General features: G+C 33.8%; 1 protein-coding gene across 1 annotated transcript in view; it reads right to left on the bottom strand.

The window, feature by feature from the left end:
* Nucleotides 1-5,679: 5,679 nt before the first annotated feature.
* AGPS (alkylglycerone phosphate synthase) overlaps nucleotides 5,680-17,937 on the bottom strand; it is a 146,738-nt gene continuing 134,480 nt past the window's right edge. The window contains exon 20 of the mRNA XM_051986137.1: nucleotides 5,680-9,764. Coding sequence (XP_051842097.1) covers nucleotides 9,643-9,764 — 122 coding nt within the window. The 3' untranslated portion in view covers nucleotides 5,680-9,642. The remainder of the gene's footprint in view (nucleotides 9,765-17,937) is intronic.

Here is a 17,937-nt window from a genome sequence, read left to right on the forward strand (position 1 = left end):
TTTCACCTTACTTCCCCTTCTCTGAGTCTTTTTTGGCTATCTTCCTGAGACTTCAGGATTTTCTCCAAGAGAATGAAGCTTTAACTTAAACCCAGTCTAGGACCAAAATCAGTTTTAAAGTTTTTCTTGTTCGTGCTTAATCTGACCACATAATTGTCTTAGCTATAATGATCATATATTAAGCTTTTAATTTCTTTCTGGGTGAAAAACATGCAGACATTTTTTTAGTTCTGCAACCATCCTTAAACAATAGCCTCAAATCTGGAATAGCATTTTTGAAGAATTGTGGATTCTTAATCTTCTTGAGTTTCCCATAGGTAAATTCTTTTCAGCTTCTTTCCTGTTAGGTTTGACAAGAGATGGCATCTATCTTATGGTAAATGGGAAGTTTTCAGCTGATGTTCAGTTCATAAGAACATAATAATAAAAATATAAAAATGAAAATTTATCAAGTCCCTCAGATCTAGAATTTTATTAGTTTCTTATCATCAGTATAGGATATTGTGATTTGTTGTTGTCCTTTGTTCTTGAAAAGGACCATGACATCAGGGAAGAGATGCCAGGACATGCAAGAGAATTGGATTTGAGTGAGAGGGCTGGACAAGGTCACCAGGCTCACTTTCCTCTCCAGAACCATCTGCATCCAGTGGCCAGATATAGATCAAGACAGCTGGAGATAGCCCTGAATGCAATGGGAGACCTTGTCTTTTTTAAGCTGAGATCTTTAACCCGTATCAGTTTGACTAAGGCCGGACCCATTCAATGATTAAGGGTTAGATAGCAATTAAACATTTTTGTACAAAGAACAGTGTCTAAGTCAGAAGGCTGATGGATATCATTTTCCTTGGCTAGTAGTCTTGATGAAGATCTGCTTTGAGTTTCTGTTCAGATAAAAGTTATTTATTTACTTGCTCATCTATTTATCTAGACATACTCTTTTTATTCAAGGAAACATGTATTCCTTCCAGTTAGACTGATCATAATCCATCTACCTTTGCTAATATGTATATATCTATCAGCCAGTAGCTAAATCTCTCTAAATATAGCTAGGCCAGCCATGAATGGTAGACCCCATCATGGGACTTTTCTGAGGGCTTTCCAGCTCGGTCAGCTCTGCTGGCATGATGTCTCAAGTTACCTTATAACATGAGATACTGAAGAAGACTTTAGCAAGCATCTTTTAGTTACCCAGATTTTTGTTTAAAGAAGACATTGAACAATCTTACTCTTTAAAAAATTCAGAAGCTCAAGTGAAATAAGCAGAGCCAGATCATTATGCTCAGCAACAAGATTAAACGCCGATCAATTCTGATGAACGTGGGTTTTTTCAACAGTGAGATGATTCAAACCAGTTCCAAATGTTCAGTGATGAAGAGAGCCATCTGCATCCAGAGGACTGTAGGAACTGAGTGTGATTCACAACATAGCATTTTCACTTTTTGTTATTTGCTTGCATTTTATTTTCTTCTCTTTTTCTTGTGCAGCACAATAATTGTATAAATATGTATGCATATATTGGATTTAACATATATTTCTACCATGTTTAACATATATTGGACTACTTGGCATCTAGGGGAGGGCATGGGGGAAGAGAACACAGGGTTTTGCAAGGGCTAATGTTGAAGAATTCTCCACACATGTTTTGAAAAATAAAAAGCTTTAATAAAAAAAATTCAGAAGCTCTCAAATAATCATCATACAAAGTATAATAACTATACTTCAGGCTAACATTTAAAAGGAATATGCAAGAAGTCACTGTTACATATGTCTATGGTTTGTGTAACAGAAGTACTAAGAACACATCAAGAACATGTGAAAACTCAAATGGCAATGAGTAATAAGTGCTAACAATGAAGGATAACAAATGAATATATTGGATGCTGAAATGAGTAGCCATGTTTTATTTTTGTTTTTAATGAGGAAAGCTTCCAGAAGGTTAATGGAAAGATATGATTACTTAATGTATAAATATAGTAAAGTGGAAAGCACACTAAAATAGGAATCAGAAGACCTGGGTTAAAAATCTCATTTGTGCCACTTAATAACATGACTATAGAGAAGTCACTTAACTTCCCCTACTTGGGCTCCCATTCTTCACATGTAAAAAGAGGGAGCCAAAAGACTTATAAAGTCCTTTCCAACTCTAGCTCTATGATCCTTTGATATAATAAATGGACTGCCATCAACACTAGTGGAGGGAAAGCACTGATGAAATCATGGATCCTAGGAAATACAAAAAATACGTGGTATAGTGGAACGCTCTGGAATCAAAAGACCTAAGGTCCTTCACTTTATTAGCTGTGTGATTTTTTGAATAGGTCACAACCTCTCTGAATCTCATCATGTAAAACAGAAATATGCACCTCACCCACACAATGGCTAATGGTATGTAAATCTAAGTTCTTATTATATAGTTCACAAAGTCTACATTGATCAGAATGGTTTCAGTGTTGCATGCATCATCTTTTTTTCAAAGTAATGCTGGTCTTTTGAAAATTATTTCAATTTTTTAGAGTATATTTCTGTTTAGGACAAGGAACATGAATACTGATACTTTTCCAGTAGTATCTTTTTTTAATTAAATAAACTATCAAGTCTGAATGCAAATAGCTTGCTGCTCAACCACAGCTTAACAGGCTACTTGTTGTGTACTTGTTGTGTAAAGAATTAATGAAGTTGTGGTCATTCAAGGACCTTATGAGTGCCTAAGGGCTGCAAACCCTAGGGATAGAGGCTCAGAACATAAGGGGAATACACTCAAAATTTCAGAATGAATAGAATTCACTGCTTTTCTGATGGTTGGCCTACCAGATATCACAAATAACATGATCAACTTCTTTGAGGGTCTGGACTCATGATTTTATTAATGTAAGAATTATAATTAATTACATTTCCTTCCTTTTACATGCTCTAGGATGGCAATAGTAGCTGATTTACTACTATTCTTATATAATTCTCTATTTTTCCTTCCCTCTACTCTGTGTCTTTTCTTATCTGTTGTCCATGTCTGGAATGCTGTCTCAAAACCTACCTTCTTCTACAAGATGCTTTTCTTGCTTACTCCTCTTCTGCTTCCTTGCTGATAGTTTATTTCCAAAATTACTTCTCATTTACATTGAACATTACATGTGTATCCTGTATGTACACAAATTACATGGCGTTTTCCACCATTAGAAAACAAGGTCCATGTTTTTGCCTTTCATTGTATCCCAATTGTTTAACACAAGTACCCAGTATATAGTAAGCACCTAATACTTGTTCTCCAACTAATCCTTTCCCAAAGCAAAACTGATTGGGCTCTAAGAGCTTAAATGACTTGCCTGTGGCTAGTACCAGAGACTGGGCTTGAATGAACTCAGTTCTTTGGGACTCCAAGATTGATCATGTGTCTATTATCAGCTCAACCAAGTGGCTCAATAAGATCACCAACTAATTCAAAGTTTACTTTGCTTAACGGACAGTGAGTTTGGATCAAGGATTGAGTGTGGTAGTAAATACGGTTGTTATGCTACTTCATTTAAAATACAGGTGAATGGATTTTATATAAGGAACCAATTATTTTGAAGCACAGGGATGATTTCTTGCTTAGAGCTACAAGTAGGCAGATATTACAGTATCAACACAGGAAATAACCATTTGTTTCTGTCACAATGGGAATAGTTTTGGTATTGTTTTATTTTCCCCAACATCACAAAAATCATACATGGATATTTGCTTTTAGAACTGTACAGTGTATGAAAATCAGAGTTTGAACATACACTGAAAGCATATAACAAACTATGTATTAAGCCCTTGAGAAAAAAAAAAGAAAGATCCAGTCTGAACCAGCTCAGTCTGAACCACCGCGGTGGAATTTTTCCATTTGTCTTCCCACCACAGAACAAGTTCTCTCTAAACTCATTATCCATGTGCACAGAAAAAAGACCTTTATACACATTAGCTACAATATTATAATGGCTTATAAATGCTAATCCACTTGTAGCTCCCAGAAGATGGCTGTAGTGTTGGCAGAAATACTGCCTTGGAGGAAGACTAGGGGTGAGATATCACTTATGTCAAGATACGTTACATTATAGACAAACAGTATTTCACACAGGGTGGGGATGGTAAAGACAAAGTAAGAATTATGCATAACCAATAAGTACACTTTTCACAAATAGTGTATTATTCTCATTCTCAGAGGGTACAAATACTTATTTTATTCCAGAAGATACCAAAATACAAAATGGGGCTGAACATACAACACATACTACACAAAGTCCCCTCTTATAAGCTAGGTTCCACAGAGAATTAGGTGAGCAGACAGCCAAAGGAAAATACCATTGGACAATGATATTTGGGTTTTTTTTTTTTTTTTTTTTTTTTTGTTTTGTTTTTCAGCTCCAGGATTAGAGCTGGGGTCAATGGATTGGAAATGTCTTTCTTTGCAGTCTGGTGATAATGTGCCCCTCCCCCCCCCCCCCCCAGCCCCCCCCCCCCCCAAAAAAAAAGCAGCAGCAGCAGCAGCAGCAGCAGGAGGGGCAGTTGCATGGATTATTGAATATAGGAATGAAAACACTGTATGAAATCTGGGCAATTTACTCTTATGACATCTGGGAAAGCAAGAGTCTATTATGCATTTTTAAAATCTGTAACTGGGATTTTAACCACCTATGTAAGACTAACTGCCTAAGATTTTGTCTGACAAGTTCTTTAGGCAATGAAGACATGATCTAAAAAGAAGTGTCCTTTCTTTCTCATTTTAAACAATGTTTAGTGACACTGAATCCTATAAGGCACTGTCAACTTTTAAGGATAATGATTTATTATTATTTTTTAAAGGGCAATTCTTATTCTAGGCACAGCTTATCAGCTTTTTTATTAGTAGGGGGAAGGAAGTTTATGGGCAAGTGTGTTTAAGCAATGAGTTTTCTATTTTATGATTTATCAATTGAATAAGTTTTAGGAACATCTTGGTCTTAAAAAAAATCATGTCATTAAAATTTAAATCATACATTTATAGTTTTCCTTTGAAAATCAACTGTATCAAGAGGGGTTTTCCTATTTTCCCTTTAATATAGAGCTCTTTAAGTTGGTAAGAGGCAGCATCGGTGCCTCTGAAAAGCCTAATATTTCTGTTAATATATTTGTAATGTTCCTTCCTTGAAAATATAAAAGAATCCTCTTTGTTTTGGGTGGGCAGTAAAGGAGTGAAAATTGGACACAGAAAGAAGTCTTATTTCTGCAATCATTAAGATATTTAAATCTATGATTGTTTCTTGGTTTGAGCTTTCAATATCAGTGGTATTAATGGTGAATGATTTTATCAAGAAAATAAAGTCAGAAAAAAGACATAAGTGGAACTAATTACTTAAGGATATAAGGTAAATACAGCTGCTCTGAAGCAAGATTTTCAGGCTCAGGTCCAAAGGAAATTGATTCTAAGACCAGGGCTTAATTTATATTTAACATTTTGATTTTTTTAAATTAAAGAATGAAGATGTTTATTTAAAATTGACAACAATTCAAGTGATTTAATAATTTCATGCTATATTAAATTACAAATCTAGAATAATCCTTAAGTTTTCTAATGTATTTTCAAATCAGTGGAAAATAATGAAAATAAAAAACCATTCTTCGAATACAAGAGAAGATTGAAAAGGTTCACACACCCACTGAGGGGGGAAAAAAAAAACCCAGTTCTTTTTAGGCCCATGTCCTTTTTTTTTTATTAATAATATAAGTTTCTATATTCTTTAACATTACAATTGCTTTACAGTTAATCTCACACTAAAGACAAACACTATGTTTGGTTTAGGTAGCAGAAAGTTTAGTATGTAACTTACATCCTTGATATCAGACACTAAATTTGAGAGAACAGTTTGAGAGAACCTTTTATGCTTTCTGGATATGTGAATGTATGTATGTGTGTGTATGTATGTATATATATATATATATATATATATATACACACACACACACACATTAGGCAATACATATATAGGAATAGTTGCTTTTTTAGGATGACTTAATTTAATACAACATAGAAGAATCAATTAACTTGACATCTGTTAGCAATGGTGGGAGAACAAAAGACATCTGTATATGTTGCAAAGCCAAGACCCAAATATCTCCAATGCCAAGGATGACATATCCCTTTTGGGAGTCTCAATTCTTAGCCTTGTACTTGCTATTTCTTTCTGCTTTTCCCAAGAACTAGATCCCAATCAAAACTGGTATATTTGAAAATTGAATGGGAAATGCAAAAATGGGAAGAATTTCCTTAATGAAGTCACATCTCCAAAATTTCCATAAGGATGAAAAAAATCAATAAACACTTTTAAATGCTGATATCCTTTTCCCTGTATCATTTAATTTTTGCTGCCTAAGACAGAAAAACAAGCATTTTGTTCTATTTTACTATACGACAGCAGCTTGAGACAGGTCAGAGCCCAATTTGGACAGCTTAAGCAACACACTACTCGAAACTGTAGCTTCTCTAATCAAGCAACAGTTAAGCAGTGGTAACTAGAATCATATAATAAAGGAAAACATGGAGTGACCTAGATGGAGCAAAACGTAGGATATGATTAGAATTATGACAGAAAACTTCCCAAAGACACTGAAGGGTCCCTCACTTAAGGAACCATTCAAAACACTTTGTTACAATTTATCCAATAGAAGATTAAAACTACTTCTAAAAGCTCTATTAATAAGCATAGTATGGCGAATTTTTAAAGGAGAAACTTTATTCTCTTAAGACTTTAATCAGATATTCATTCAAGACTTTTTCTTCCTTCTGTTAAATACAGTGCTAAGCACAATGAATCCTCAATGACAGATGTCATGCCCTGATTACCAAACTTAACCTAAATTTTCTCTCATGTGTCACCAAAGGTTCAACTTAGGCACACACTGTAAATTACACCAAACCTTTTACAGGTAGAAATTTTAAGTGTATTTACAACTCTGCCAAAAAAGCATTAAGGCAATAATTTCTTTATCAGTTATACTTTTTCACATCAAGCTCTTTGCATCTGATGCAAATTTTTCACAGTAGCAGCAAGTTATATTCCTGCCCCTAGCAAACCCTAACCCAAACATGATTTAATAAATGTATGCCAATGCCTTGGAAAGATTGAGTAGGTAAAGGGAAAGGTCAGCACTGTGCAGCCCCGAAAACCATATAGGTTAAAGATTAAGTGTACTTTGTATAAACTTCATGAAGAATGGAATTAAATGGTTTCACAAAACCATCTCTTTCCAGATTTAGTCCTCATGCTACCATTAAATCCAGCTATTTCAGGGTTAACAGGTAAAATGTAAGTGCTTTCTGTGCATTAATTTGTAAATTCAGTCCTCTAGAACACACCAAGTACAGAGGCACATACCAAAAGGTGTGAGAGGAAGGTTCTTATTGAAACAGGATTGATGAAGATAGGTGTATTTCAGACTGATGCTATAGGCAGGTTCCTAACTATAGCAAGCAATCACCCCAATCAAAGAATGCAATGTGGGGAAGCCTTGCACACATGAAAAGGAAAAACAAGGATAAATCATGTGTTCCATAAGGTTTACACAGAATAAGGAGCACTTAACCTCAAGGTGTTAAAAATTAAGAGTTCCCTAATGTCAAGTGCAGATTTCTGAGGTTGTTGAAATATGAAATCCCCAATCAAATGCAAGAGACTGGATTTGCTTGTGAATTTAGAAGTTTTATAAAAACAAAATATACTAGGAAACACATACATACGTACATTTCCTATAGGTTATTAATACCATATTAATTTCATGTTTAGATTCCCACATCAGAGAATGCTTTTAACTTATTTTTATGAATAAATGTATTTCATAAAATTTTATAGTTTTAGAAGTGATTTTATTCAGCAAGTATCCAACTGGTTCAAAAACCAAGGGTTTTGGTTTTGAACAGAGTTCTGATGGAAAGTTTACAATCTTTTAAAAAAAAATTGCTGATGAAGACAGGCAGTTTTTAATAAAGCCATTATTATCTTTGTTGCTATAACAGAAGTATTTGATTTTAATTTGCTTAGAGATTTATATTCATTTATTTCAGGCCAATTTTCACAGTTAAAAATTCTTTTGAAATTGTAAAAATAGCATATTCTCAAATTGTAAATTTTTACTTTACTGGTTAAGGCTACTTCGGATATAAAAGGTATCAAACTGCCCAAAAACACTTTGGAGCCACTGCTACATAGACAGACAGTATGTCCTTTTAAAGGATAGTCTGCACATCAAGTTGCTATATATGATCAAGTACTAATTAAAAAAAAATTATCAAAAAGTCAGGCATTGCAATTAAGAAAAGAATCCATCTCAAAATGTGAATCATGAACCTTGACAAGACAGTGATTCAAAGTTTTCAATTCACTTATTTTTAAGATCCAGGTTTAAATGTAAAAATGTTTGCTAAATGTGATTAATGTTTGACCTACAATTTAAGAAATATGAAGTTTCAAACTTTTGATTATGGATTTTATACACTACAATTGTGGTTACTGTTTAGATTAAAGCTGAAATTCATAAAGACATCAAACCATTATTAAAAACTAAATTGAAAACTTCACTTTTAGATGAAAATTTGTCATCCAGTTTAGATTAATAAAAAGATTTCAGCACTGAAACTGTTGAGACTTTCAAATAGAGTGCTGAATAATGCTTCTTAAGACAGTATTTGTTTAAATAGCCAAACCACTCATTCTGCCGACGTTAAATATAGAGGGATTTTTTTTTTCTTCTGCATCTCAGCAACAAGAAAGTGAAACCAGATACATCAGGACTACAGCGTGAATGAAGGCATTCATTTTATGGTAAACCTGCTCTTCACATACAATATGAGCGATGTCATCTTTTTCTATACAAAACATATGATGAATGAACCAGGATATTACAATAGATTATCCCAATGATACAAATACAATTCAGACTTCAGTGTAAACAAACATACAAAGAAAAAAAAATGTGCTGTAACAGTATAATTTCTATGCCAATTCAAGGGTTTTGATTTTTAAAATAATTAGAAAGGAAAATGCAGGCCAAAACAGCTTCCAAAATTCAGTGCATCTTTAAAATGCTAGGCTACTTTTATTCATTCAAGAATAATTACTCCTCCATGACTCCTTCCATTCAGGCCTGCTTCCTTTAAAATAGAAGAAAAAAGAAAGAAAAACCTTTTACATGGAAATGTTCTCTCAGTGGAATCCTTCCCTAGTTATCTGCCTCCCAGAAACTTTTTTCTAGAAGAAGGCTGGATAATCAGTTTCACTAAATAATACCAATACCAATCTTTGTTCTCCAGGCAGAGGAAGCTTCAACACAAAACAGCTGACTGTATCTTCCACTGAAATTACAATCATAAGCTCTGTGCTGCCTAACTAAAACTTGGAATGACTTGCATCTCCAAGTTGGTTGTAAACTGATGCCCTTTACAATGCAAGAGATTTAGGAACGCCACCTGTCCATCCACAGATGTATAAACAGAGCATAACTCAAGAATAAAAGATTTTTTTATAAATCAATAAACAAAATACACCCCAATATAGTCCATGATATATTTGATTACTGGGATAACCATAGACTTGTAGACTAAAAAAGCATTTGTGTGTGATTCTTTCTTAAGTACATCAGAGAATAATGAATTTATAAAAGGTTCTTGTTTCCAAAGATATTATTGGGGTCCACATATTCCTTGACAGACTTCAGCATTCCAAAGCCGACATCGGAGATAGTTTCCTTCAGCCACTGCTTCCGCAACTTGCCCACTGGAAAAACAAAATCAAAAATGCTTCAATATACACCACGACGCTGGGAGCCAATCAATCTTGTGACCACGAATGAACAAACACTGTGTGATAAATGCTTTTATTCAAAAATGAGAAATGTTTTGCTTTATTTGATTTATTGAGCCCAGCAGACTATCAAGCTCATTAAGCTCAATATATTCCCAGAGGAAGCCTGTGTTCCACACTGTCTCCTTCCTCTTCAAACTATGAAATGGAGATGAAGCTTAGGCTGAGATTAAAGGTCCTTTTACAAATAACAAAACGGAAAGTCTATGTATTTCTTAAGAAATCAGTCCCTTAAAATTTAGCTATTTAAGAAAGAAAAAGCTTTTTTTTAAATTTTAAGGAAGCAATTTTAAAGATAAAGATACTTTAAATAAAATGTCCCATTTGAATTAGGTGGCCTCATTTTAGGGGGGGGAGGGAATTCCCTAACAAAAAGACTATAGTTTTAGAAAGGATAGCATGAAAGCTAGAAGATTTTAGGAGCCAACTTAAATAATTAGATTCAACATAGGATATACTACCAAATTACTTTTGATATTTCCATAGTTTTAAATAACATTTTCACCCATTTTTGTTTTATAAACCAAGTTTAAAAAATGCTAAGTAATCAATTGAAAGGTCCATTTCCGAAAGCACACCCTCTTCCCTCAACCCCCCCTCCCCACCTAGATTAGTTACAAATATACAGAAAAACTCAGTAATATAAATTATGCAGGAGGAAAAAGACTCCCTTCCCCATTATTTACAAATGAGATCTGTGTAAGAAAGTATGTCCTCTAAAAAAAAAAAAAAAAAAAAAAAAAGCACTCTCAAAATAAACTCTGAATACAAAATTACCAAAAATATGTACCTTTGTAAACATCTTATAAGGAATTAGAGAAATCTCATAAATGAGTTTGCTGACTTAGCAAAATACTTAAAAAGCCATTTTAAATGAGAATGGTCATTTAAATGGTCATTTTCCACAGATATTCATTAATTAACTAAAGTCATAAAGAGTGACTTAATAGGTCAATCAAAAAGGCCAACATTCTTTCATTAAAGACAATATAGTATTCAGCCTGTCATCCTAAAATGCAATCCCATTTATCAGGCTGCAGTGATATACTGTAGCATCTGCCTTTTGGAAACCTTAAATACCATTTGAAACTAAACTCAAACCATCTTTTGTGCCCAGTTCTCAGGGTAACCATCAAACTGTCATCAGAATAATAAATGACAGGGACACTGCTGGAAAGCTGAATATTTTTGTTTATGCCTCTAAGGAATAAAGAGCATCAATGGTGCTGAGCGGAAAAAATGCACAATAGAAGAAAAACCTTTGATTCAGTAAGAAAATTTTTAAAAGGCAAATGTGTTGAGTTAATGTTACAAATATATAATATTTAGGTCCTATAAAAATTTCTCCTCATGCACACATATCTGATCCCTCCCTAATTCTCTCAACTCCAAAGTTTCTGGGAAATCCCCCCAGATTCACTTATAAGTTTAATTATATTGCTGCAAACAAGATCTTTAGCTATTGAGGAGTTGGGGCAACCTGCAGTCCTTTAATAATCTATCCCACATTTAGGCTGCTCAAGTCAGAGAGGTGAAGAACAGTCAATGCCATTCTAAACTGTTATCTGTAATATAGTTTCATTGAATGTGTCCTGTGGTTATGGATGTAATTGTCCTGAAAAGACTGCAAACAACTGCTCCAACAAGATGGAGCACATTAGAACCTCAGCAGGATGCCCAACAGCTAGCTTGTCTGCCTGGTTTTACACCTCTAGTAATAATGCAATTCCATGAGGAGCTGAACTAACGTCTGAGAAGCCACCCAACAGCCATTGCATATTTAATGAAGTCACTCACCAAGTGCTGGAAAACAGAAGGTGCTTGGAGTGCATCATTAGTTCTGTCAGAGGGATAATTTACACATCTATCTTGTCAAATTTTCTATGGTTTATACTTTTACAATAATCAATCTAACATACATTTGATTAGTGAACTAGAAAGTTAAAAAAAGCTGTACAGCAGGCAAAGCCTTGGCCTTTCATAAACATATGTGATGGAAGATTTTAACCCCTTGGTAGCAGAGGTCTGTGAGCTTTTGCTGTCATTCATGAAAAACTTGAACCGATATCAAAAATCTGCAGCTTACATCCATGGTAAGGATCTAGTTTAGTTTATAAGCTCAAATAGTCGTAAGTCACATTCTTTGCAACTACAAGAGCAAGTAGGAAGGAAAATGCAAATAAAAGACTAAATCAAAAGACAGAAGAATGGCATGGAAGTCTTTCTGAGGTTTGGTCACATGGGTAAGCAATTTTAAAAAAGTCACCAAAGCAGGCCTATATTTTGAAGTGGGGAAGATTTTATGATGTTCTAAAATCCTTGAACACTTGAACTGACACTGAATAATATTTTTATGAAATATTTTCTGTATATGAAAATTGTTATCTACTGAAAGACAGGAAGAATTTACATTCAGAAATGATACTAAGTATACACACATATGGAGCTAAGAATGAAATTTCAAGCATTCAGAATTGAGAATCATCCGTCTCCCGCAATGACATACCAAGTAGAAAAGGATTTTTGAAAAAAGCTGCCAAAGCTCAAACATGAAGAGATATAATAAACACAAATGACCTAAGTTTAGATATTTTAGCTTATGCTATTCTTTTAATGAGATCGTTACAATATGAAATGGAAAATTCTTATTTGTAGGGATTATAGTTTCTGTGAAATCACCAGAAACAGGTTTTCTTGAGCTTGATTTTGCTGCTAGATGGGAGTAAAAGAGTGTTAGAAACAATAAACATGTAAGTCTGATTAAAAATGTAGCAGATGCAAGGGCCGCAAGCCAAGGGGAATGGATTTTGAGAAGTCCTTATCTATATTTCACTGATGTTCAAATTATACATATATAGTTATGTTGATATCTATATAAGTTTACATATGATATAGCATTTAGAAAGATGCTAATTCAAGTACCAATACTTGTAACTTTGTTGTTTTAAAAAACCAGATAGTTAGTGAAAGAGTAGATTATATTGTATGGCCTTGAATAAGTCAACTACTCTGGGTCTACATTTTTTATAATATTGTGGCCTAATCACATTAAAATATTTTGAATCAACAAATAATGATTGCTGGATGAAAAGATATTTTAAAACAATTTCCTACAGACTTCACTTATAGAAAAGCAAAGACTGAAATGAGTCCTTGAACTGGGAATGAGACTCAAAGAAAAGCAGAGAAACAGAAGTGAAACAAAGTTCAATTCTTTTGATACTTGAGATTTTATTATCCTGAATATTCTTTTATTATCTTCTACACTGACTATATAATTCTATTTCAAACATTGCCCTCCCCACCAATAGTAGTAATTGAACTTCTTGTAATGGATGAAAGAGCCAATGGTTCAAAATTGTCTTATGTAATTGGCCATTCAATTCAATTCAGATAGCCAGAGATCTTTTCAAAGAGCTATCTGCTTCAAACAAATAAGACTTTATTTTTAGGTTCTGGTATTTTGGAACTGGCCAGATCCCAATAAAAGGCAAAGAATGATGGGAAGTTTCTGCTTCTTGACCCATATGAAGATCTGACATTCCCTCAGAGGGTTTTTAACCTACACATTTGTTCACACCATAAAACACTGTGTTTGCTTGGAAGTACAAGCTGGATATTAGCCAATAGATCCATCAAATGAAAAATGTTAATGTTTAAGAAAAATTAAAATATGATTATTACTTGATGTTAAGATGATAATGGGCTTAATACTGGATTTCTTTTTACTAAATTGTTCAACTTCTTTTCTCTTTCTGAAATCTTTGATTTCACTTCATCAAGACAACCAATTCAGTGGCACTGAGAACATAAAATGTCAAAGAAGGTCTGAGAGTTGTGGATACATTTTCTAGCCTACAAACTGCATATAAGATTTTTCTTCTTGTTACTAAATAATTCATGCTGTTCTGGGCAATACATATGACCATACTGATTATAAATGACTGGAACAAGGATCAATTAATGACTGGATGAGGAAAACGAATTTATTTTTTAAATGTTTTTTTAAAGCACAGCAGTCACTCATTTTAATTCAAATTGTTTTGGAAGCTGCTTCCTTTTTCCAATCTCAGTTAGGCTTGCCCCTTTTCAGGCAGCACTCTGGTGGCCCTTGAGGAACCCTCATTTTGGTGCTAAACTTGGAGTAGATATCTAGTTAACTTTAGCTTTAAAACAGGTCAAAACTCCCAAATTCAAGGAATTCACTAGCCTCAATCTCCACAAGAACATAGATTACAGGACTGTTAAAGTTGTTAATTGTTTCAACAAGTTTTAGCTAATTCTCTAGGATTCTCTTATGTATACTATCATATCATATGCAAAGAGTGAGTTGTTTTTTAACTGACTATTGTGGTTCCTTCAATTTTTTTTCTTCTCTTATTGCTATAGTTAGGACTTCTAATACAGTATTGAAGAATAGTGATATTAAAAAAAAAAAAAAAGGAAAAGAACTCATTTGTAGCCATTTTTTTTTTGGTAGTGGCTAAGAATTGGAAATTGAAAAGATGCCCATTAACTGGGGAATGACTAAACAAGCTGTGTTACATGACTATGATAGAATATTATGGTACTCTAAGAAATGACAAGCAAGATGATTTCAGAAAAGCCTGGAAAGACATACACGAACTGAAGCAAAGCAAAGTGAATAGAATGAGAGCAATGTACATAGTAACAGCAATATTGTATGAAGAATTGTAAATGACATCTCTTTTCAACAATAAAATAATTCATGACAATCACAAAGGACTAATGATGAACCATACTATCCCCTCCAGAGAGAGAAGTAATAGTGTCTGAATACAGATAAATTAATATGGAAATGTTTAACATATTGTACATGTTAAAAAAAAAAGAAAGAAAGAAAGAAAGAAAGAAATAGTGGTGATAATGGACACTCTTGTTTCAACTTTGATCTTATTTGGAAGGCTTCTAGACCATCTCCACTACAGATAATGCTTGTTGATGCTTGATGATGAGTAGTATCTATACCATTTTAAGGAAATCTGTATTTAGTCCTATGCTTTCTAATGTTTATAATAGAAATGAGTGCTTATTTTGTCAAAGCCTTTTTTTGCATTTATTAGTATAATTATGTGATTTTTTTTGTTATTGATTTGATCAGATTAAGTTTTCTTAATATTGAAGCAGGCCTGCATTCCTGGCAAATGCCACCCTGGTCAAAGTACACAATCATTGTGATATATTGCTGTAATCTCCCTGTTAGTATTTTATTTAAATTTTTTGCATTAACATGCATTAAGGAAACTGGTAGGTTTTTTTCCTCTCTGTTTTTGTTCCTTCATGGTTTAGATATCTGAATCATATTTTTGTAGGAAAAGGAATTTGGTAGGACTCCTTTACCTATTTTTCCAAGTAGTTTATATATATAGTATTGGAATTAATTATTCTTTAAATGTTTGGTAGAATTCACTTGTGAATCCATCCGGCCCTAGGGATTTTTTCTTAGGAAGCTCACTGGTGGCTTGTTCAATTCCTTTTTCTAAGATAAGGTTATTTAAGTATTTTATGTTATCTTCTATTAATCCAGGCGATTTATATATATATATATATATATATATATATTTTAAATTTTTATTTAATAATTACTTTATATTGACAGAATCCATGCCAGATTTATATATATTTTAAAACATTAATACATTTTACTTAGATTGTCAATTTCGCAGGCTCATAATTTGGCAGAAGAGCTTCCAATAATTACTTTTATTTCAACTTCATTGGTGGTACATTTGCCCTTTTCATTTTTTATATTAGTAATGTTTTTTTTTCTTTTTTGAACTGAATTAACCAATGGCTTATCTAATTTTTCCCAATAGATTAGCTCCCATTTTTATTCATTAGCTAAATTTTTTTTTTTTAACTTTTTAAAGTTTCAGTCTGCTTTGCTGGTTCACTGATGATTAGGCTGAACTAAGTTTTGACAAAGGTTTATTAAAAATCCACAATATGTAAAACACTATACTAACTGTTTGGGAGACAAAGACAAAATCAAAACATTTCCTGACCTTGAGATGTGCTTCCATTCTATTGAAGAAATGAATCAGTTGCAAAACTAAATAATTATGAGTTCATTAAAGGGGAAAAGAAGAAACAACTACTCAGGAGAATGAAGACATTCTGCAAAGGTGAAAAACAGCCCTCAGCAATAAACTGAATGTGAGGCAAAAGGATGCAGGGAGGAATCAAGAATGACACCTAAACTGTGAGCCTGAGGGATTGGGAGGATGATGGTGCTCTAGATGATGATAAGGAAATTCAGAAGAGAAAGGGGCTCAAGGGAAAAGAGATTGACTCATGCTGAATTTTAAGATGTCTTTGGCTGTAAGATAAATATCTGAAAGGCAGAAGTATAAGACTGGAGATCAAGAAAGTTATGGGCAAGATACATAAGTCAAAATCATGAGGCTAAATAAAATACACTGAAGATTGTGAGATTATCAAATTAAGCATAAAGGAAGAAAAGAGCCCAGGACAGAACTCTGGGAACAACTATGGTCAGGTGAAGTAACTTGAAAGAGACATTGGCAGACTAAGAAGGAACAAACTAGACAGTGTCATCCTAAGAAATTAAGCGAGAAAAAAGTATCAAAGAGGAGAGAGTGATCAACAGTGTCAAAGACTGCAGAGAGATTGAGAAGAACAAGGCCATTGACTTAGGCATCTAAGAAAATTTGTTGATATCCTTAGAGAGAGCAGTTCTGAAGGACTAAGGTCAGAAACCAGACTATAAGGAGTGAGTGTGAGAAGAAAAAGATGGGGGCACTATTGGTGATGGCCTTTTCAAGAAGTTTGATTATAAGGGGCAGAAGAGATATTAGATAACAGATAGAATCAAAGATCAAGTAAAAGTTTTTTTTGAGGATGCAGGTGACATGGCCATGTTTTTAGGCAGCAGAGAAGAGATTAAAAACAAGTGAGAGTGAGGATGAGAGAGACAGCAATCTGGAGCAGAAATGAAATGGGATCCTCTGAGTAGGTAGAGGGGATCAGACTTGGTAAGGAGGAAGGCAACTTCATTGTGTGACACAAAGATGAAGGAAGAGAAAGTGACAGAAAGTATCTGAGTATAAGGAGATGAGAAGAGGAAGCTCCTGGTGAATGGCCTCAATTTCCTCCCTCTACCCCCTAATAAAATATGAAGCAAGATTCTTAGCTAAGAGAGTAATGGGAAGATAATGCATGGGAAGTTTGAAGAAGGATGAAAATTTTTAGAAAGTCACTGGGAAAACGATTTTAGCTTTTATTTCCATTCTATTCTACTCAAATAAAGGATTTTAAGGGAGGAAGGACAATGAGAAAGGATAAGGTAATACTATTTACTGGGGTAAATTTGACTGCTATAAAGTGCAATTCTTTTCTAACCTCAATCAACAATAATGATTCCTTTAGGATCAGAGTGATAGAAGGCTAAATAAGAATAGTGGAAAAGGTATAAACAGATTTCAATTGTGCCTTTTTTTTTTTTAAGAAGCATTTATAGAGAGTTTACCTCTCTTTAACTTACAGGGACAACATGATATGTATAGTAGATAAAGGCCTAGACTTGAGAGTTAGGAATAACATCAATGGAATGACCTCAGGCAAGTTAACTTTTTTTGAGACTTAGTTCTTATGTGTATAATAGAATAATTATAGCACCTGAGGATCGAATGAGATAATATATGTAAAGCATTTTGTGTATTTTAAAGTGCTATACAAATGGAAGGTATTATTTATTACTATACTTGGGGAAGGTGGGGATGGAAGAAAGATTTTTTTTTAAAATCTATGTTGACTTCATAATTGGAAGACAATAAAGAAGGAGAAGGGTAGATAAGGCAGTGGATAGAGCACTGGGTGTAAAGTCAGGAACAGTTATTTCCTGAGTTCAAATCTGGCCTCAGACACTCACTAGCTGTGTGACCCTGGATGTCACTTTACTCTTTTGTTTCAGTTTTCTCATCTGTAAAATTAGCTGGGGAAGGAAATGGCAAACCACTTCAGTATCTCTGCCAAGAAAACCTCAAATGAGGTCATGAAAAGTTAGAAATGACTAAAATGACTGAATAACAACAACAAAAGGATA

Source organism: Antechinus flavipes, chromosome 3 (assembly GCF_016432865.1).
Source record: "Antechinus flavipes isolate AdamAnt ecotype Samford, QLD, Australia chromosome 3, AdamAnt_v2, whole genome shotgun sequence".
NCBI classification, from domain to species: domain Eukaryota; kingdom Metazoa; phylum Chordata; class Mammalia; order Dasyuromorphia; family Dasyuridae; genus Antechinus; species Antechinus flavipes.